The sequence below is a fragment of the Primulina eburnea genome, chromosome 3, assembly GCF_022965805.1.
Source record: "Primulina eburnea isolate SZY01 chromosome 3, ASM2296580v1, whole genome shotgun sequence".
Classification (NCBI taxonomy): domain Eukaryota; kingdom Viridiplantae; phylum Streptophyta; class Magnoliopsida; order Lamiales; family Gesneriaceae; genus Primulina; species Primulina eburnea.
Genome location: NC_133103.1, coordinates 47,978,413 through 48,000,627, shown reverse-complemented (window position 1 = coordinate 48,000,627; position 22,215 = coordinate 47,978,413). Strand labels below are relative to the sequence as shown.

Here is a 22,215-nt window from a genome sequence, read left to right as displayed (position 1 = left end):
TTGATTTTTTTAGATAGTTTTTTAAAACATTCGACAAATTATTATTAATATATATATATATATATATATATATATATATATATATAAAATACAATTAAATATTTGTAATTTTCTTTGTTATGGATGTGACTTTTTAAAATAGTAATTGTACAACCTAATAATTATATTTGTAATCTTTGAATAATCTATGATTTTTATATAAATAGTTTATCTATTTATTAAATATTTATATTATGTTTGGATCAGTAAATTTTATTTGAGTATAATGATTTGATTCATGAAAATTTTTAAATAACAGCGATTGATTCATTTTACACCAATGGAAAAGATATAAATGATTGTTTAATAACAAATTAAATAAAATTATACAATTTTTTTACTTGCCAATTAACAATACCGAAAAAATCGACCCATTTTAAGACAACATTAAGTAATAACCAAACTCTAAAAAAAATTATCAAAATATTACAGCAGGTTAAACCCCGTCATATGGGTTTCAGGGAAGAATCAATGGGATCCAGTGGCAGATCCTGGAAAATCTCAGATTTATTTAAATTTTTTAAAATTAAATGTATCGGTTTCAGGTTGGACTCGTCGGATTTTGAGGCAAGACCGGCCGAGTCTAAAAAAACGACGGGACAAGTCCTATTTTCCTTGGCGATAAGGGTTCCACGTTTGGCCGTTGCCATTCTTAAACTTGTATAGTTGTATTGTTCCTTCAAGTAAACTCAATCTCTGGTACTCAAAGGCCCAGTTTGGTTAGTATAGGTTAAGGGTGGATAATTATTAATGTTTGTTTGCTTTGATTTATAAACTTGACATTGACTATTTGTGGGACAGCTTTGACTGTGTGTGTTGGACAAGAGAGCCAGTCATAGAAGAAGGATAAAACATATCCCACAACTCCAGTACATAGTAATTTCCTAAATACCCCTGATTTATAAAATCAAATTTGCATATGTGTAGTCTTTACGTCATTTTCCTAATTTCTTCATCAGTACACTTCGTGCCCTTGATCGGTGCTGAAGAATTTTGAAGTCGACAGGGTAGTACGAAATCCTCATACCTATTATAGATCTGAAGATTTTGTTGCTTCTTCGAAGGTAAAACTAGAAATTTAGATTTAAGCTACGTGTGATTTCTGACGTTGAATCTTTTACATAACGCCTTGGACAGTAGATTTTTGAGCGATTTCTGTTTTCGTGTTTTTTATTTATGGTAAAAATGAATTGTAGAAAAGAATAATGTTATGGTGTCGTTTGTTTGGTGTGTTCTTCTACTGTTGTTACAAATAATGCAGTTAAAAAAAGCCTAAATAATGGCTAAGCTGCGGCAAACTAGCTAAATGATTTCTGTTACACTCGGAATTAAAACTCTATGTGAATAAATTTCTCGAGAGGAACTCACAATTAATTGTTTTCACAGGTTGCTCTTGCTCTCTTCCACTGGCTCGAACTTTTTTTGTCGATTCATATCTGATCTCACCTGTAAGAAAAGAAAATTAAACTCAGAAAAACATGCTCAAGCTCTCTGTTGCCTCTTCGATTCAGATATTTCACGGATTTCGCCTCAGCTTTCAATCTTCACCGACGAAGAGAAGTGAGAGGGTTTTCAATTGATCTGTGATGTATCGAAAGCCGGCCTCTAGGTTTGGGGGAAGAAAGAATATTAATGGTTTAATAAATAAAATATTAATTAGAAGGGTATTTTGGTCAATAAAATATTTATCATGATTTTATCCATATCATTAATTTCACACTACACATGATATTATATATCACTCAAATTATATATATTATCATATCAACCATTTATCAATCAAATTATTAATCATTCAATTATCACATCCTACATACTTCGTCAAAGGCACAATAATATATATATATATATATATATATATATATATATATATATATATATATATATATAATAATAATAATAATAATAATAATAATAATAATAATAATAATAATAAAAAGTCCGATCAAGAAAAATCAAACATGGCATCCAAAAAGAAAAGCCCAACTAGATAAATTGAAAGTAAAACTATACCCCTCTCGTCAACCCGATGAAATGATCATATTATTATATTTTAATATCATATTTATAAAATATTTTAATAACTCATATTATTATAAGATAAATTGAATTTTCATCTAACTATTATAGAAGACTGATAATTCCAATTATAGAAGTTTTAATTTAGATTTCGATTTCGGACAAGTGATCAATAATAAGCTGATTAATGAACGATTACGAATAAGTGAAATTATTACATTTTTATCTATATATATAGAATACGAGAAAATTACTTTCGACAATTTTTATCAGTTTATCTAGCTTTTAAGGGGCAAGAACAAATAAAAAAAATACTAATTGAAATTTTGTTAAAAATCTTGAGAGAAGTCAAGAAATATAAGCAATATAGCAAGTGAAATCTTTATCTGTTAATATATTATTAAGATTGAGGTGTAAAATAATTAATTTTAACGTTATGCTCTAATTTTCAAGTACCAAAAATACCCTCAGATTAAAAAGTTATCTGTTTTTTTAACACAATATTTTAAAAAGAACAATTTTAGTAAATTTGTTCATCTATAAAAATCATATCTCATCCACATTTCAATATTACTAAAATATTTATTTATCTTTACATAAACCTTTGATTTTTTACAAAATCATATAGCTCATGAAATAAAAATATTATAAAACCATATATATATATATATATATATATATATATATATATATATATATATATATATATATATATAAATCAATCAAACATATAAATGATTGAGATTCCTTTGAGTGGAGAAAAATGCATTAGCCTTATAAAAACTTAATGTTCAAAATAAAGCATGCACATTTGAAACATGTGTATTAAAATCACAATATAAATCAGAAGAGTGAGTCTCATATGAGACCGTCTCACGGATCTTACTATGTGAGACGAGTCAATTTTATTGATATTCACAATAAAAAGTAATACTATTAGCATAAAAAGTAATATTTTTTCATGGATGACCCAAATAAGAGATCCGTCTCACAAATACGACCCGTGAGACCGTCTCACACAAGTTTTTGTCAAATCAGAATACAACTCATATAAGCAAAAAACCATCAAATATCCTTGATAGTAAGCCATATAATTATCACTATAATGATTGACGAGGGACACTGCAAGTGAAAAAATTATATTGACACCAGTTGTAAAAATAAAAACAAAAAAACTTCGCATATAAAATAATGCATATTTAAAACAATAAAACTGTATGTTTTAAAAATACAATGTAAAACCTATTGTAAACAAGATAAATATATTTTAGATTTTAATACAAAGGTCAAATGTGCTTTGTTTTTGAAAAAAATAGAGGATGTATCAACATATTAATTAATTAGTGAGTCTAATGTGAGGCCGTCTCACGGATCTTAATCTGTGAGACGAGTCAACCCTACCCAATTCTTAACATAAAAAGTAATACTTTTTCATGGATGATCCAAATAAGAAATTCGTCTCACAGATACGATCCGTGAGACCGTCTCACACAAGTTTTTGTCTTAATTAATATTTTTAAGTGTCTTACTTATTAATTTACTTGGATTATTTCTCATGTCTCACACAAATTTTTGTTTTAATTAATATTTTTAAGTGTTTTATTGTTAAATTTACTTTGATTATTTTCTTATAATTCATTATAATATTTATTGGTAAGACAAAAATGATATAATCTATTTATTTAATATTCGAAACGAATTAATTTTTTTATAAAATAATATATGAATTAATATTTAAAAATATGAATTACTATTTAAAACGATTAAATATATAATAAATTGGGTAATATTTGGTTGGCATATATAGTGTTGGTTAAACAACCCCTCTCTAAACCCTAATTATTTATAGTAGCACAGCACAGGCTCTCTCCCTCCGCCACTTCTTCCTCCAATTCCTCTCTCTAAACCCTAGAAAGAGAATCAATTCCTCGGAAATTCTCCTCTTCTAGGGTTTGGAGTTAATTTAATTGTGTTAGATCCCCCACTTTGTGTCGTATTTGTGTGAGTATATACATATCGGGAGCTGAAAAAGAATACGTGCGATGGATCTTCAGAGCTTGTGTGTGATCTTTCAAGGTGCGTTGAGCCCCTATCCGATTGAACGCAAGGCTGCGGAAGAAAGTCTCAATCAGGTGAACACCGAATAGTTTTTTTGCCGAAGATTTTTTGCTATGTTTGTTTCTGTGCCCCGTGAGAAGCTTGTGGATAATGAGATGAATCTATAATGAGACGAACTTTATGGAGTTCATGATTGGATTTGGTGTAGTTTTGCAGTGAAAGTTGTTTGCGTGTATCCTTTATTTATTCTGATTACACGTGTCAAAGTTTAAAGATGCGGAGGAAAGATTTTGAGCAGTAATTGTGATGTCGATCGATTGTTTTGCAGTTTCAGTATGCGCCTCAGCATTTAGTGAGGGTGTTGCAGATCATAATAGACGGGAATTGCGACATGGCTGTCAGACAGGTGGCCAGCATTCATTTCAAGAATTTCGTGGCCAAGAACTGGGCGCCTCATGATCCTGGTAATTTTTTTTGTCTCAATAGAAGTACTTGAACGTTTTATTTTACCTTTGGAAGTATATATCAGATACACGTTTTTTGTTTCCTAGTTGTCGTACTCATAAATGCGTTCTTCCCTTTGTGAATCCTAGAACTAGCAGGACCATGTTCTCAATATTTATAAGCATAGGATCTATAAACATTCTGTGGTGATTCTGATTAAAACCTACTTGGACCCATGTTCTGTGGTGATAGGTGAACAGTCAAAAATTTTGCCGGATGACAAGGACGTTATCAGGCAGAATATTCTCAATTTTGTCACCCAAGTTCCCCAGCTTTTGAGGTATTGATTAATTATTTCTAATCTCTTATTTAACCTACTGGACAAATTATCCTCTTTGTTAACCACTACTGTTTAAAATGAACTATCTGCTTTTCAGTCTAGTCTGGGATGACATCATGTTTTCTAAATATTTATCTTCTAAAACCCCACAATACAATTTTATTGTTGGTAATCATCTCAGGCTACCTGGTTGTTTTTGAATGGTTTATCTTGTCAGTGGTTTAGTTTGCCGATCATTGTTATATCTCTTTATTAACAGATCACAGCTAGGAGAATGCTTGAAAACGATTGTACATGCAGACTACCCAGAGCAATGGCCAAACCTTCTCAATTGGGTGAAGCATAATTTGCAGCAGGACCAACAAATTTATGGAGCTTTGTTTGTCCTTAGAATTATTTCCAGAAAATACGAGTGAGTTTGTAAAGCTAGCTATTTTCAAATTTTCTACAATACATGTATGTCGGAGTTGAATTATCAGGAGCTTCTACTGTGTGACTGTGTCTGTCTTGTTTCCTATGTCTTTTTACGAGTAGAAATATATCTCTGTTAATCTTAACTGTCTGTTTCAGTGCGATATAGTTGTTCTCTTGTGAAATCCTCTTTCTTCTACTGCCAATTCTCCAATTAATAGATATTCAATAGCGAAAGTGTTATTATTTGATTCATATCTCATTTCCTGACTGTTTATCATTATCAGGTTTAAATCAGATGAGGAGAGAGTACCAGTTCATGACATTGTTGAGGAAACATTTCCTCATCTGCTATACATATTTAAACAGCTCGTTGAGATTGCAAACCCTTCTGTTGAAGTAGCAGATTTAATCAAGCTGATTTGCAAAACATTTTGGTCATCTATATATGTAAGTGCGTGTTTCTTAAATATTCAAATGGGTCACAGGTGGCTTTTATATTTACACGTTACTGGATTAGGGGAGGTGTATTTTGACCTAGAGGTGCTTGAATTTTTTTATATGATGCCGCTTTTCTCAAACATTTGGTGGAAAGATCCTGCATTGCATGAGAAAGGGTTCTGCAGTCTGGCAGATTTTATCTGATTTTCTGGTTTATCGTATCAAGTGTATTGCTTAACTCCATCTGTTTGGTTTTAGACTCAAGTTGTAGTGAAAATTTCTCAATCTCTTGCTGCGAGCTAAAATTTTATTTCTGGCTTTATTTACTCTGCAGGACCTTTATTTTATATTTGATCTCATACTGTTGTTACACATCTTTCAGTTGGAGATTCCAAAGCAGTTGTCTGATCCCAATCTATTTAATTCCTGGATGGTTCTTTTCTTAAACATACTAGAGAGGCCTGTGCCTGTAGAAGGCCAACCTGCTGATCCCGAGCTGAGAAAGTCATGGGGATGGTGGGAAGTGAAGAAGTGGACCGTCCACATATTAAACCGCCTTTTCACTCGGTAGGTTCACAATCAAGTGCTTAATTCCGGCCTAATCCCGTGGATTGTGATTTGGGATTGATTGCCTAGAGCAGAATCAGTTAATATCTTTTCTCTTTCTTTGTCTTAGATTTGGAGACCTAAAACTTCAGAACCCAGATAATAAAGCTTTTGCCCAGATGTTCCAGAAGAATTATGCGGGAAAAATTTTGGAATGCCATCTAAATTTGTTGAATGTGATCCGTGTTGGTGGCTACTTGCCTGACAGAGTAATCAACCTTATTTTGCAATACCTGAGCAATAGGTTTGTATCGTAGATTTCGATAAATATATATCCAAATACTGATTTTTTTTCCTTAAATTTTTTTTGCCAAAAACCTTCCTGTTGGCCACCTATTTTTACAAGTAAGGGATGACCAACCATGAGGTCCAGGACTTAGTTTTTTCCTTAATATCTCTTTTAAAGGAAAATAAACTCCTCTAAGGTCCCTTATCTGAATTTGGAAATTCTCTATTTGGTGTTTGGTATTATGATACATCATTGAGTGCCTGGACACAAGCACTTTTACAATGACATCACCCTGTGGCCAAAGTATTTATAATATGAGTTAACTCAAGAAGTTGGTTATGAACGACCTGAAGTGCAGTTCATCTTTGACCTTCTTTTGTCATGATATTTGTGTGATTTCTGGGTGGGGAATGTTTCCAGTACTGACCTGAAGTGCAGTTCATCTTTGACCTTCTTTTGTCATGATATTTGTGTGATTTCTGGGTGGGGAATGTTTCCAGTACTGACAAGAACTGAATATACAGCTTTCGCGCAACTGATGACTATAGTGTGAATATTGATGGCAAATTTTACTCTCATTGGAACCCATTCAGTGTAAACATGTGATATCTGTTTTTAGAAGGATGGTTGTGGCTAATGATATCCAGTGCCCCTGGTTTTAATTCATGTTTTATCCACCATGCAGTATTTCAAAAAGTAATATGTATAGTCAGCTGCAACCAAGACTCGATATTGTTCTGTTTGAGATCATCTTTCCGCTGATGTGCTTCAATGACAATGATCAAATACTCTGGGATGAAGACCCGTCTGAGTATGTGAGGAAGGGATATGGTGTGTTAGATATCTTGTTATCTGTGCAATTTGTTATTCTTTTTTGAAGAGCTAAGGATGCATTAATTAGCTATATTTATAATAAAAAAATTTCTCATGCTTCTGCAGACATAATCGAAGATTTATACAGTCCCAGAACTGCTGCTATGGATTTTGTGAGTGAGTTGGTTCGAAAACGTGGAAAGGAGAACCTTCATAAGTTCATATCATTTATTGTACAGATTTTTACCAGGTATACATGATGCTGTTCTACACACATTTATCCCATCCTATAAGAATATAATGACTATAATCTTTCCACTTTTCTCAACCTAGATATGATGAAGCAGCTGTGGAATATAAGCCGTATAGGCAAAAAGATGGAGCCCTTCTTGCCATTGGAGCTTTATGTGATAAACTGAAGCAAACTGAACCTTACAAATCTGAGCTGGAGCGGATGCTTGTACAGCATGTATTTCCCGAGTTCAGCAGTTCTGTCGGACATCTTAGAGCCAAGGTAGGGTCTCTTAACTTGTATTACAGTTATTTCCTTCTTTTGACTCTCATTCCCATCCTCGGTGATATATTATAAGGTTATAGTTGCATCATTTTATCCATGTGGTAGTTATCAAAACATAGATATGGAAAGTTTGTTTTCATTAATTTACTTGTGTCAAATAATTACCGTAATACAGTTATCATGTTATAAGGTCTGACATTACATGGTTCTTAGATCTTATCCGTGCTGAGAAGATTTGTCGATCTTATCATACTATTATGATCCGATCCTTTACATTAGTTTAAGTCCATTTGTTGCCACCACTCTTACTGTTTTGAGCTTCTGCTCTTGTTTTATTCTTGTTGATATCATTGGATTTTAGGCAGCATGGGTTGCAGGACAATATGCACATATCAATTTCTCTGATCCAAATAACTTCAGTAGAGCATTGCACAGCATTGTTGCTGGAATGCGCGACCCAGAACTTCCTGTTCGTGTTGATTCTGTTTTTGCATTGCGGTCGTATGTGGAAGCTTGCCAAGGTTCTGTTTTCTGGGCATTGTCTTTGTTTTTATCTGTTTTGATTTACTTCTTCAATGATTGATATTCATTTACTCGGCCATTTTTAATGTTCAGACTTGGACGAGATTAGACCAATTCTTCCACAATTACTTGATGGTATTTTAAGACCCTGTCCGCCTTTCTTTTCTTGAAGCTGCAGCTTTTAACAGTTCTGATCTAAATTCTGAGTCCATTTTTTCAGAATTCTTTAAACTTATGAATGAGGTCGAGAGTGAAGATTTGGTGTTTACTCTAGAGACAATAGTGGACAAGTTTGGAGAAGAGATGTCTCCTTATGCTCTTGGATTATGCCAGAATCTGGTGAGACTATTCTACGCATATTTGTAATCTTGAATTGAGATTTAATAATATATTTTTTAAATTACCTACACTTTTGATTTTTAGGCTGCTGCATTTTGGAAGTGCATGAGTACCTCTGAAGCAAATGATGAAGGTGACGATCCCGGTGCTTTGGCTGCTGTTGGTTGCTTGCGTGCCATAAGCACAATTCTTGAGTCAATTAGCAGGCTTCCTAATCTATTTGTTCATATTGAACCAACTTTACTCCCGATAATGCGCAGGATGCTGACTACTGATGGACAAGGTCGGGATCCGAACATGTTTAATCATTTATCCGTTTGCATGCTCATCCGACTTGTCGTTTCTTCCGTCTCTCAGATGCTTAATATTTTTTGATTCTTTGGATAATTGTATTACAAAAATTCTCCAATTGTTTTGATCTAAATCCTATTTTTTTGTTAGTTTAACCACTTTGATCAACTTACAATGCATCACTAGTTAAACCATTTTGATCAACTTAATAATTTTTTTTACCATCCACTTTTCCATAATTTATCTGTCGAGTTTTTATTAATGTAATCTTGATTCCTCAAAGTCAAACTGCTTGGAGTCTTGGTCTAAGGAACCTGCTAGCTTAAAATATGTCAAAAATTGTTAACGGGAAAGAATTATATCTCCACAAAAGCTTTAGTACTTCTGTTATGTTTTTGTTCTTATGATTATATGCATTTGTGCAGAGGTCTTTGAGGAAGTTTTGGAGATAGTCTCGTACATGACTTTTTTCTCCCCCACGATCTCCCTGGAGATGTGGAGTCTATGGCCATTAATGATGGAAACTCTGGCTGATTGGGCCATTGACTTTTTCCCAAGTACGCTGCTGCTGTTTTGTTTTGTCCGGAAAAATCTGTTCTCATCAGTATGATGCCGTTTGATTCCTTGTTTTGTTTTTGCTTCTTCCTCATGCTTCTTTGACATTTTTGCGTTCTGCTGCTTCCTTGTGCTTCTTTGACATTTTGCTTATGGTTTATATATAGACTATTTGGAACTTATTTAATATTTAATTTAATTGATGACACTCCAATCCGATAAGGCCACAATAACATTCCATGGTACGTGCTTAAATTTCTAATGCTATTAGCTTTCTTGACTATTCCTCTGTGATACTCTGCCAAATTAACTTCTGAGAACTGTAGTGATTTTATTCAGCACCTTGGTTTTTGAAGATTGTAAGTAATTTGTTTGTATCCCTCATATGATAACGTAATGATTTATAACCATTTGGTGGCTCGTGGGATGAGATGATAAATGATGGATGATATATTGATAACATAATGATATATAACTCTAATCATATGTAAAAGTTGAATCAGATGTTGGAACAAAGGTGTGTGATTAGCTAATCCCCTTCCATCACACCAAACGGTGCTTGAGCTGATTGGTCCTTGCATTATTTGTAGCTTTCTAGTTGAATGTTTTTCTGTTCTTTTCAACAGCTGGTGCTTAGATGAGAAGTATCCCTTCTACCATTGTTACCACAACCACAGAACCACTAGAACCATTATTACCAACACTTCTGGGTGGTGCTATGATGTTTACATGTGGTCTTCAAAGGGTGCATTAACGATATTGGTGTTTTTCAGCGTTGCTAAATTCTGAATTCTGATGGTTGTATTTGTCTTGCATTTTAATCATGTGTAAGGTCTCATTGCCAAACAATTTTGTACGTCATTAATGGCAAATTTTCAGAGTTAAAAGCATTTTGCCCTGGCACTCACTGACAAGCTATGAGAGATTTTGGCAGTCCAACTTCAACAGTTTTATTGGTCTATTGTGTTTGGGGGATGTTTCATATACTGCTTTGTTATCTTTAAGATCTGTGTGCTTTTTGAGCTTGCAATTATCCGTGGTTTGATAGGGCTTTCTGTTGAATTAGTTACAATTTTGTATTATTTTTATTTCCAGTATTGTTTTCAAATAAGTAAAAAGAGACAACCATTAAGTGTTTGTTTTTCTTTGGCCTTATGACTACTACTGACTTCTTGTATCAGCTTCTGTAAACTTCTGTAATACTGTGGTTCTTGTTGATTTGCTCAGACATCTTGGTGCCTTTAGACAACTATATATCTAGAAGTACTGCGCATTTCCTCACATGCAAGGAACCAGATTACCAGCAAAGCCTTTGGAACATGATTTCATCTGTTAGTGAATTTATTATTATTAAATTCAGTCTCTGAACTGAAATTGAGCTAGGAAACTAGTACCATCTAGTTATGTGTTTTGTGTTAATAATCCTGCAGGTTATGGCTGATAAAAACCTTGAGGATGGTGATATTGATCCAGCACCCAAGCTTATTCAGGTGGTATTCCAGAACTGCAGGGGACATGTAGATCATTGGGTTGAGCCTTATTTGAGAATCACTATAGAGCGTCTACGTCGTACAGAGAGACCTAGTTTGAAATGCCTCTTGATATTAGTGGTAAGGAAAATTATTATTTTTATGCGCCAAAGCCCCTTTCCATATATTCTGCTCTGCCATGGTAGTCAGCCTAATGGACTACAATCACCTTTCGACATTTGTCATTCCCTTGAAAATTGTTTCTTGAATGTGTTTCATTTTCACATGCGCCACTGACCAGAATTGAATATTTGCTATTAATACGCAAAATCATTTTTTTATTTGCAAATTTTTTTTTGGCATTGTTTATATATTATGGTGACGAGAAGTCATCTCAACTCTGAATTGAGTGATGCACTACTTGTTACCTGGCTTTTTTTCATCTTTGACCAAGAATGGAATAAATTTTGGACAATTATGTGTTGCATATTAGGGAAGGGAATCGAAGACTTTTCGTTATTACTTTATGGCTTCGTGCATTTATTCAACAGCCTGATGCATTGATGGATTTTCCTGTGTTCAAATATAAAAATTGGGGCTAAGACAGGCAAGTTTGATGATATTTGTTAGGTTGCTGATGCTCTATACTATAACCCATCTTTGGCACTCAACATACTGCAAAAGCTTAATGTTGCAACAGAAGTTTTCAACCTATGGTTCCAGATGCTACAACAAACTAAAAAGAGTGGAGCACGTGCTAATTTTAAAAGGTTTGGGATTATTTCCATTCCTTGATTCCTTGCCACAATCATTTTCCTTACTGGAAAGAAATATCCATTTGGGATTATATCCTTTCTATGTTTGCAGGGAGCAAGACAAAAAAGTATGCTGTCTCGGCTTGACTTCATTGATCCCACTTCCTGCAGATCGGTTACCCGGAGAAGCTCTGGATCGTGTTTTCAAGTCTACTCTTGACCTGCTGGTGGCCTACAAAGATCAAGTTGCAGGTGTGGGTTTATTCTTCTTTACAGCTCATATTTATGTTATTTCACAAGAAATATTGAAACAAGTTTAGGACATAAGTGATTCATTTACATATTTTATGTATGGTGTATGAATGTTTAAATTTGTGGGCAGAGGCTGCAAAGGAGGAAGAGGAAGAGGGTGATGACGATGATGATATGGAAAATTTTCAAACCGATGATGATGATGGTGATGAGTCCGACAAGGAGATGGGGGTTGATGCAGAGGATGCAGATGAAGCTGACAGCTTGAAACTACAGAAATTGGCTGCTCGGGTGGGTATCAATTCTTAAAGCTTAAAAATTAGCTGTGAAGATTTTTCACAATGGGATCTGTAAATAAAGCAGTGGCATGATAATCCCTTCATTTTTATTTTTTGTGAAGAACTTGAAAGCTACTTCAAAATTCTTTTTGTTCGACTTCAATTTGGCTACATTACTTAAATTTGATTGGGTTTTTGTTCTCTTTGATTTTAAAATTGTAATAACCTTGGCTTCTTCATGCACTTATATTTTCCCTGGCATAAAACAGCAACATGTTCAGCCTTCATTTATGAGGGAGGCTAGATATGTACTGAAGATCATCTTTGATCATTATAAATTCCTTGTATCTGTTATTTTTTCTGATGCATATTTTAAAATTATATATTTATGGCCCGTCTCTTTGGAATACAGGCCAAGGCTTTCCGTACTACTGAATCTGATGATGAAGATTCAGATGACGATTTCAGTGATGATGAGGAGTTGCAATCACCTATTGATGATGTCGACCCTTTTGTTTTCTTTGTGGACACTATCAAAGGTGAATCTCTAGCCTTTTGTCTTGTTCTAGCCTGGAATGCATTAAGATGATGTCTTGTTATATTTTTTACATTGTTTTCTTATCCCTGTTTTATTTAATTGTGTAGTTTTGCAAGCATCTGATCCATTAAGGTTCCAGAGCCTCACACAGACGCTCGATTTCCATTATCAGGCACTAGCAAATGGTATTGCCCAGCATGCTGAACAGAGAAAAATGGAAATTGAAAAAGAAAAATTGGCTAAGGCGGCAGAAGCAACTGCTGCTGCTTCTTAATTTTTTGTTTTCTTGATGGTTGTTGATTTGATCAAGGTCAAGTTCCACCTGATTCTTTTGGTTAGTCCAATAATGGTTATGATAAACCAGGAGCCGCTTCAGGTCTTTGGTAGTGTCAGATTGTTTGTGCAGTCATTATAGTTCCGCCTTATGCCAAATTTCTTGAAAACCAAGGTGGCCATACAATGTAGGGAACTCAGGTTCTCGTCAACACTTTAACGAGTGAGTTCTCATAATACCCCAATAGGTGAATTTAGCCCTTCTCTATGAGAAGATGCTAGGTACTAGATGTACCATTTTTATGAAGTGCCGTGTCAACTTGAGGAATGTTAATTATAAGCCCCTCTGTTTGGTATAAAAGTGGGGTGTAGATGAATCATGAGGTGTGTTTGTGCGTCGGTCTGGATAAATAATTGGTGGTTGTATTTTGAATTCTTTTGGTTCGGACTCCTGTCCTGACATTTGTCTTTGGGCATGGTTGTGTTGTGTCGATATATTTTCTCCCCATTGGTCGGTCCAAGTTTTGGGATGTTTTGATCTCTGTGCATAGAATTGGAATCTTCCTCGGGCTGTAAAACTGGATGTATTATTTTTTGCCGGGAAAGAGTTGCGATTTTATTTTTTGTGGTACTCGTGTTTCTTCCTGCTACCTACGGGAAGACCATTATTGCGTCAATTGAATGATGAATGTATTGCGTACCTAGGGATGGCAATTTCCTCCGAACCCGTTGAAAGATCCGATATCGACCCGAATATAAGAGGGAATGGAGGGATTTTTAGACTCGATTAAATAATTGGGTAATCGGGTATGGGAATTTTCGGGTTTGGGTATGGAGGCGGGTGTGATATAATCCGATCTACATCCGACCCGAATACCCGTTTAAATTAAATATAAATATATATATATATATATCTATATTAATATTTATTTATATTAAAGATTTATCTTCTCAAATTCAAGTAGATCGATATTTTTTATTTTCTTTTTCGCTTTCATTTTTACGTTTCAAGGTTTTATCGTTCTTTTATTTTCATTCAATTTTTCATCTTCTCCATTAGTAAGTTTATTCTATGTTTGATTTCAAAAATTGAAAAATATTTTATTTTTGTTGAATTGCGTACTTTTATTCAACTAATATAAATTATTTTTAATATTTTGTTATTTTTTTATAAAATTTATTTTGTAAATTTTTATCATTAATAATTTTTCATATGGTTCATTTAAATAATTTTTTAAATATTCATAATTTCATTGAAACAATTAAATTTGAAAAAAAACAATTGTATATGATAATAGGATATTTGGGTAGGGTATGGGTATCCGATAATCCGATGAGTATGGGGATGATGATGAAATTCAATACCCAATGGGTATAGGGATGGGTATGGGGATGAATTTAATAAATGAATATGAGGATGGATGTCTGAAATCTGATCCATACCTTATCCATTGTCATCGAGCGTGCCTATGATCCATATGTATTTCATGTTTCTTAACGTTGAGACTGCGATAAAGACCCCATCACTGTGGTTGAAATAATAAAAAAAAAAGTTGGTGCAACTTGCTATAATGAATGAACATTTTCTTCATAAGCTATGGATAATATAGAATCTTATACGCTTACTTAATGGTTATGATATAATCTCAAACTTGCCTGTATGAACTTTTAATTCCCATGTAAGCATAATATAAATGATGTATCCTGTCCAACATGGAATGGGTAAAGAAGTTGATGGAGAAGCAAGACAGATTAACTTGAGGCCAATGGCCCAATGGTGTAGGTTATAGACAAGGAGATCACTTTCAGCGTGTTTCCCATTAGATAATCTTGCAACCTGAGAGTCCTCAGAGTTTTCTTTCCCATTAGATAATCTTGCAACCTGAGAGTCCTCAGAGTTTTCTTTGTAGAGCTCCTTCGATGCTTAAAGTTAAGGGAAACCAAAGACCCGAACATGATTCCTTTGGAACCTTGACTGCATATCAAACTAAATTTTTAGGTTTCGAATTTGAAGTATGTATAGACAACTTAATTTATATATTAGAACTACTTTATTTATGTAAATAAAATTTAACTTCTATAAAAAAAATATTACTATTATATGATCGAATCTAAATAGATTGATTAACTAACAAATTGAAACATCGTTGTTTTTTTCCTGGATAGTTACAAATTCAAAAGAATAATCTCAACCACATCTGTTTAAACCATAACCAAATGAAAATCATCGTAAACCAAACCTCTCTTAACAAGTTTGATTCCAGTTCCACAGTTTATCAAAAACAGGAACCATCGGTTCATGAATCAAATCGTCGATGTTAAGAGTCGCGATCAACCTCAACAAATGCAGACTGTGTCCAGATACATGGTTTTTACAGCTTACATGACGTCTATGCCAACTAAAAGGTTTTTTTAAATATAGATACAACATTGTTATTTGATTGACACTAACTATATTTTCCACAAATTCCAGCAGCTTGTAGATTTCTGAGTACAAAAAAAAAGTTAATAATAATAAAAGGTATTAATTTATTACCATATCACAATATATGTCTGAAATTCAGTGGATCCAGTAAAATGGCAAATAAGAAAATGAAGCATTTGCTTTGTTTATCTGTGAAGGAAAACTCTGTTGACGACATCGACAGGCAATGCATAAGCAGGATCTATAGGTTTCAATCCTGGGTATTCAAGAAGTGAGAGACCTGCAGCAGTCACCATACAAGAAATGTTCAAGAATGTGAAAAGGATGCCACGTTTATGTTCACGGAGTTTCATCTAGAAGTTAAATTATGTAAAAACTTCTTACAAACGAGAACCATCGAATTTAAAACTCGGGCCATGTTACAAAATGCAAGGTTTTTAGAAGAAATATTTGAAATACATTGCAAACCTCTTCGGAAGTTGAGTCCAGAGACAAATCAAGACTTTAACCAGAGTTCTCATCAGTTTATGTGCATTACATTGAAGGGTAAAATGATGCAAGTCTTACCAGCAACCCCAAAGTAGGTATGGAAGACGTCGACAGCATCATCTGGCCTATCTGAAATTCCTCCGTTCTCTTTATCCTATATAATTAAAGGCAAAGGCAATTGAAAATCCTTACCAGTATGTTCCTATCAAAAGAAATTTCAAATTGGAACTGCTTTGTCAGAATCGAAACAAACCTGACAGTCCAAAATGAACTGGACAAGCTTTTTCTTGTCAATCCAGTGAACTCTATCGATCATGATTAAGCTAGAAAGGACCCACCATGAATAGCAGACCTGGGTTGAGAATAAGGGTAAAAGAAATTGAAAAATTCATTTTTTCTCAATGTAGTAGTCCTCAACTAAGATTAAGAATACAAAATGGAAACGGTAACTCACATCAGGAAGCTTCTCAGGACGCCCATTTAGACCTCCAGATATTACTTGTCTCTCACACAACCACCATCCAAGCAGGTCCTTGTCGATATGATGTAGAGCACCAGTAATTGCAAGAGCTCCCACGCAACAGAAAACTGCAATTGCGTTCAATGGCATGACACAAAACAACTATCACCCCTCTCCCGTTTTTCTCGACTAAGCCACACAAAAGAAAAGTGAAACACCGTCATATTCTAGTTACTTGTTTTTAGCCAAACACTTGAATAGGAAGATGACTTCTCAGTTCTTTTCTCTCCAATCAAATAGGAAGTTAGGTTCTACCAATTAGTGACAAACAGCTGATATGACAACTCAGGCTCCACAACTGTCTGGTACAAACAATTATTATGAACAGCCTCGCTCGGTGTCATTTCAAATGAATAGAAATCTTAGCTTCACAAATACTTTATGGGTTAATTAACATGAATTTTCAGTAAAATAATTTGTAAAACACCAGAACTAAACCTTTATCATCTGGTCAAGCCATCAAAGAAATTCTATCCACAATTGAAATACGAGCATACGACTTCAGGCCAAAGATGTAAATAACTATAGATGAGCTGAGTCGCCCATTGGAGGCAGTCAATTTGTAAAGGCTATAATGGTATGATTAAGTGCTCATCGAGAGTTTTGAAGAAGTTGCCTTATCAGCTATGTCAGGGAGCGGAGCTTGGTGCACCACGAAATCCAGGGAAAAATAACTTTGCATTCCATTAAAGATTGGATTTAGCACTTGGAAAATCAAAATCACTATTTCATTTACTTTTCCATTCTAAAATACTTCTAATTTAAGCTATCAACTTACTCGGTTAATTCAAATGAAGTCCTAAGCACACATATTCCAAAGTCATGAGGTAAAAACTGAAAATGGCCCAAATATGCATATATTTACTTAACAACCAGAACTGATCACATGTAAATGTAACCACTCAAGACATGAACATACTTTGCCCTGCATGGGATTCCGCTCCAGGTGTGCATCCAAATCCACCATCCAAATTCTTGCAACTTACAATGTACTTTACAGCTGCTTCCACATTGATTTTGTCCAGTCGATGTAATAATGCGAGAGAACATAGAGCAATATAAGAAAACCTAAAGAAAATGTTAGCTTGTTTTTGTATTCCATCGTGTATATAATGTATCAACACCAAACGTAAACCTAATTATCATATCACACAACTTAGAAGTGCTAGAAATAAAAGAATATAATGAACGAGAAGGGAATAAAATGTACAAAAGCATCAACAGATAGGTAGAAAGAAAAGGTATACCTTGTATCAACTTCTCCCCACATGTCTCCAGAAAAGGATCCATCCTCATTTTGTAGGCCAGCGATATCTACCTTACAAATGTAAGTCTATACTCTGAACTCACTGATTCTGTTCTTGTGTATTATATTGAGTATAAAAGGCAGAACTTGACACTCAGAACAACAACAAAACACACTCAAAGCTTGCAAATTTTTATCGCCCTCTCCTGGCTTTTGAGTCGCAGTATTGATACATCGATGAAGTGTGAGATATTAATTGGCATTAACAAGAGTTCATGATGCTCAGACAATATGCAAAATGGCAAACAGTAGCACTAAGCAAACATGTTTGACATATGAGGCAACATCATAACTGGCACAATTATTTATGGTATATGTCAACTATCTACAACACAAGGTGCAGCAAACCGTATTCTCAACCCAAGCTCAGATCCTGCAATTAATAAAGCCATATAACTGACAAAGATCAGTTGTATAACTATCAAATGCAAGTTATCTCTATGCATTTGTGAGGACGATATCTTTTGAAAAAATCATCATTAGCAGATAAAGGTTACAGAGAAGTGAGAACATTGTTTTACTTATAAAGCCAATACTCAACCTTAAGAATCATCTTTATTAATGAAAGATTAAGATTTCATGTAATGAGCACCAAGAGGGTGCCTCCCACATTCTTCAAAAAGATAACAGCTATCATGTGTGTTAATCATAACGGGAATTAGCAAAAGAAAGGTAGCGATCAACGAGGTAGTCCTCAAGAAATATTGTAAAACCGAAAGCTCAGATTTGAAGGATACAGTTAGAGACCTTCTCGGCGTCAAGAACATCTATCTTGTCAAATAGAGCCAAAACCTGAATAGCACTTAGGGTGTACAATATATGAGGGTCATGTCCAATGTTACCACCAAAACCCCCTGCATAGAACTACAAACGTTACGAGCCCTTAAATTAATAATCATATATAAGGAGGAAGAAAGAGCAGCCAAAGTTTTTTAAAAATAAAACAATTTACCCACTGAATTTGACTTGTCTCTACCTGTTTTAAAAAAATATGCATATGCATCAATATGTGTTTACAGAGGGTGCATAGCCACATGCTCAACATGTCTTACATACATACATAAGATCTAACAACCTGGAACTCAAAACTGGATGCCATCCTAATGGACATACTGAGTGTCTTACCATATGGCAGCTCAACATGTTGAATGGCTTGAGTGGATGTTGAGACTTTCAAAATGGGGGCTTGATTCTGAAGTCCCTCTTTATGTCCTATAGTACGACATACAATCTTGAGTTCCAGATCGTTAGATGATCTTATGTATGGCTGTTCAAATCGAGATGCATCCATATGTTTTTATATGTGATTGATGAGCATCATTTTAGATTATGTACATTATGTATACATTATGTATGTATCTAAAACATGTGGAGCATGTTGCTATGCACTCTGCCTGTCCTTTAGTATGACATCCAGTTTTGAGTCCAGATAGTTAGATGATCTTATGCATGGCCGTTCAAACCGATATGCATCCATGTGTTTATATGTGATTGACGAGCATAATTTTAGGATAATAATCATATCTAAGGAGGTATAAAGAACAGTCAATATTTTAAAAAAAAAATTTCCCTGCTGAATTTATTTGACTTGTCTCTACCTGTTTGTAAAACAAAATTAAACTTATAGTGGTATGACATAATGCTGTACCACTAACCAGATTCATCTTGGCACTGCCTAATCCATGATACAACCTCATCTTGATCAACTGCATCCAACTTCCCCATTATATCAAGAGCGGCCAATCCCCAATAAGCACCATTTAGTCTTAGGTGCTCCATTACCACGGACTCAAAGCTATCCTTTTTCTGGTGATAATGGGTGCCAGACAATCAAAACAACAGTAAATATCACAACATAATGACGAGCATTGTGTTCTTAAATGCAATTTATTTCCCGAAACAAGAAACTAATTAAAGACTAATGTCTAGTAAACGGTTAACAGCATAAAGACAAAAGCTTAACCTATGTAAACCTACAAACCATTTACAAAAGCAACATCTTTACCCTCAAACACTGTGAAATAACTTTGGGTAAATACCCTGATTAAGGCTGCATATAATACCAGCCAAGTTCAAGCTCAACATCAGATTTTACACGTGGAGCTCAAGCTTAATCAAAGCTCAATTATACGTAAAATGGGCATGCAAGGAATCTTCCAATATGCTGATCACTTTTAAAATCTTCCTTGTACCGTATGTCAATGTTTTGAAGCTCAAAATTTGCATCTTCTTCAGGAACAAGTTTCTGGCTGACAGCCACATGAATTTCACCAGTTACCAATCCCTAAAGCTTCTTCCTTTTTTTATCCGCTTCATTCAGAAACAACTAAGAATGCTTAGATTTAATGTATTCTGTTCTAAATTCTTCACAAAAGATTGAATGAGAAATGGGGGAGGCTTATATCAGGGTCTAGCTATTTTCAAAGTTGTCCCCATCAATGTATCTATTCTTTGTATGAACAACAGTTGACCGGTCCTCCACCTAGGCAGAAGTGGCTTTAAAAAAGGCTCAACAGTGCCTAATAGCTTGCTATCTTGCAAATCAGTAAGCATGACCAAAATAAAATTGGAAACTTCAAAAAAAATATGTTAGAAATTGGTATACATTGTAATAATATAACAGCAGACTTTCATAATATACTCTTCAGAAAGCTAATAAGAACCATATATTTTATAAAACAAAACACAGGGTACCATCAGCAATTTTAATACCACAATAATATTCAGACATTAAGCATGCCGTTCATAAGATATTGAAAATAAGGCATACCTTTTCAACTGATAAAATGTACCTAGCATGGTTTTCAATGTTAAGCTCTCCCATCTGTTACTGAATGAAATAATCAATCTTTTCACCTAAAAACACATCAAACTAAAATTTTAAAAAAATAAAAAGGGAAAATCTTTAGAAGTCAAGCAACAAGCAGCAGTGCCCTATCTTCTTATTTGAAGATAAATTTTATGGTACATACTAAAACTATATAAATGCTTAGAAGCCAAATATATAGTTAAATAAAAAATTCGTAGATAAAACATCAGAAAACATTGATAAGTTCTAAATAAATTCGACATACCCAGAAACTGGCACATTTTCCTCCATAACAATTATTTACTCGAACGATAAAATGCCCAAACAATGCAAAGAAATGAACTTGTTTTCATTTATTTTCTTCTCTATCGCTAGAAGCTGCTTGTATTTCGATAAACGGATATTATATGTATAAACAAATGGAAGATTGGAATTAAGAAAGCATAAGCAGTGTCAATATCTAAATCCCAATTGATTAAATTCTTTCACACAAATCGAGTAGTGGGTATCTGATCTGTTCGGGTATCATGATCGCCTGGTTGCTGCTCATGCCGGCGCCGTTGAATGGCACGACCGGTCACAGCCTCCAGAAAACGAATTCTATGGCCCTATTTGGCTATTACAAGTTTCCGGTTCATTTATCGACGAGAACTAACGCAATGGTTATTCCTGCAACTGTTGGTTCAGATCAAGATCCATGAAATCGTCCCTCATCATCGATTTGTTATCAATAGTAAATCCTTGAGTTTCCTACCAAGAATCCTACTTTAATTGGCAAAAGAAAAAACCCAACAACCAATAATCAAAATTGAACATTAATTAAATCAACAAGATCAGGGTTTATAAGCCACAGTAATCAAGCAAAGAAAATCAAAACGATGATGAAAAAGAACAGAACCACATAAAATTTCTTGCCCGTTTGGTGACTGAACTGTAGAGTTTCGATAAAAATTTCTTTTCAAGAGAAATTGTGAGGGACGCGGCAGGGAAAATGTGAAAATCGGGAGCGTTGGAAGTGATTATTCAACAAAAGGGAGTGGAATGTACTTTATTTTTTACCTTTTATTTACACTTACTTAAAATTTAATTTGAGAGGCGACGATGGAAGCTACACGGGCGACCCGACGGAGACGCGTGGAAGAGGTGTGCGCGGATGTCGACGGTTTTGGGAGAGAATCGTGATCTAAGATTTTAAAGTTCAACAACGATTGTTTTTTTTTGACTGGTAAACCCGTATCACTTTTATTAAGAAAGATAATTCATGGATACAATATTAACCAACCAAGAAGGAAATTCTCCATTTACCCAACAAAAAGGTAAAGGAGAAGAAAAAACAAATTGTGCTAAAGTGTGAGCAATAAGATTAGCAGAGCGACGCATGGGCTTAAGACCGACAACTCTTGGTTCCACTACCATATGTTTGATTTCCTGAGCACAAGAGCCAACATAACCAAAATCTAGCGATGGATCCATGACT

General features: G+C 34.4%; 2 protein-coding genes across 9 annotated transcripts; one reads left to right on the top strand and one right to left on the bottom strand.

The window, feature by feature from the left end:
* The first annotated feature begins 3,888 nt into the window (after nt 1-3,888).
* On the top strand, nt 3,889-13,808 carry LOC140827744 (importin beta-like SAD2). Its single transcript, XM_073190558.1, has 22 exons — nt 3,889-4,190; nt 4,445-4,580; nt 4,813-4,900; nt 5,160-5,312; nt 5,599-5,761; nt 6,135-6,319; nt 6,429-6,602; nt 7,273-7,418; nt 7,527-7,650; nt 7,734-7,914; nt 8,279-8,438; nt 8,533-8,574; nt 8,660-8,778; nt 8,863-9,061; nt 9,495-9,626; nt 10,852-10,955; nt 11,055-11,234; nt 11,724-11,863; nt 11,961-12,100; nt 12,231-12,391; nt 12,791-12,917; nt 13,024-13,808. Exons 1-22 carry the CDS (start codon nt 4,101-4,103, stop codon nt 13,188-13,190), a joined length of 3,111 nt encoding a protein of 1,036 aa, XP_073046659.1. The 5' UTR covers nt 3,889-4,100; the 3' UTR covers nt 13,191-13,808.
* A 1,528-nt stretch (nt 13,809-15,336) lies between these two features.
* On the bottom strand, nt 15,337-21,949 carry LOC140827742 (geranylgeranyl transferase type-2 subunit beta 1-like). Of its 8 annotated transcripts, none has more exons than XM_073190549.1 (11): nt 21,815-21,949; nt 20,700-20,785; nt 19,585-19,735; nt 19,055-19,141; nt 18,667-18,783; nt 17,871-17,937; nt 17,543-17,691; nt 16,558-16,691; nt 16,357-16,455; nt 16,182-16,257; nt 15,337-15,894 (listed from the first exon to the last, which is right to left on the bottom strand). In XM_073190549.1, exons 2-11 carry the CDS (start codon nt 20,751-20,753, stop codon nt 15,800-15,802), a joined length of 1,029 nt encoding a protein of 342 aa, XP_073046650.1. In that variant the 5' UTR covers nt 20,754-20,785; nt 21,815-21,949; the 3' UTR covers nt 15,337-15,799. The 8 variants fall into 8 exon arrangements, with proteins under 8 accessions (XP_073046650.1, XP_073046653.1, XP_073046651.1 ...); XM_073190552.1 differs by having other exon boundaries at nt 21,798-21,932; XM_073190550.1 differs by lacking the exon at nt 21,815-21,949 and adding an exon at nt 21,637-21,783.
* Nucleotides 21,950-22,215: the final 266 nt, after the last annotated feature.

Coding starts and splice junctions, on each gene's coding strand:
- LOC140827744 (XM_073190558.1), top strand. CDS start 4,101: ATGGATCTTCAGAGCTTGTGTGTGATCTTTCAAGGTGCGTTGAGCCCC. Junction 4,901..5,159: donor CAAGTTCCCCAGCTTTTGAG/GTATTGATTAAT, acceptor CTTTATTAACAG/ATCACAGCTAGGAGAATGCT. Junction 12,101..12,230: donor CTACAAAGATCAAGTTGCAG/GTGTGGGTTTAT, acceptor ATTTGTGGGCAG/AGGCTGCAAAGGAGGAAGAG.
- LOC140827742 (XM_073190549.1), bottom strand. CDS start 20,753: ATGGGAGAGCTTAACATTGAAAACCATGCTAGGTACATTTTATCAGTT. Junction 18,784..19,054: donor ACATGTTGAGCTGCCATATG/GTAAGACACTCA, acceptor AGTTCTATGCAG/GGGGTTTTGGTGGTAACATT. Junction 16,258..16,356: donor AGTTCATTTTGGACTGTCAG/GTTTGTTTCGAT, acceptor TTAATTATATAG/GATAAAGAGAACGGAGGAAT.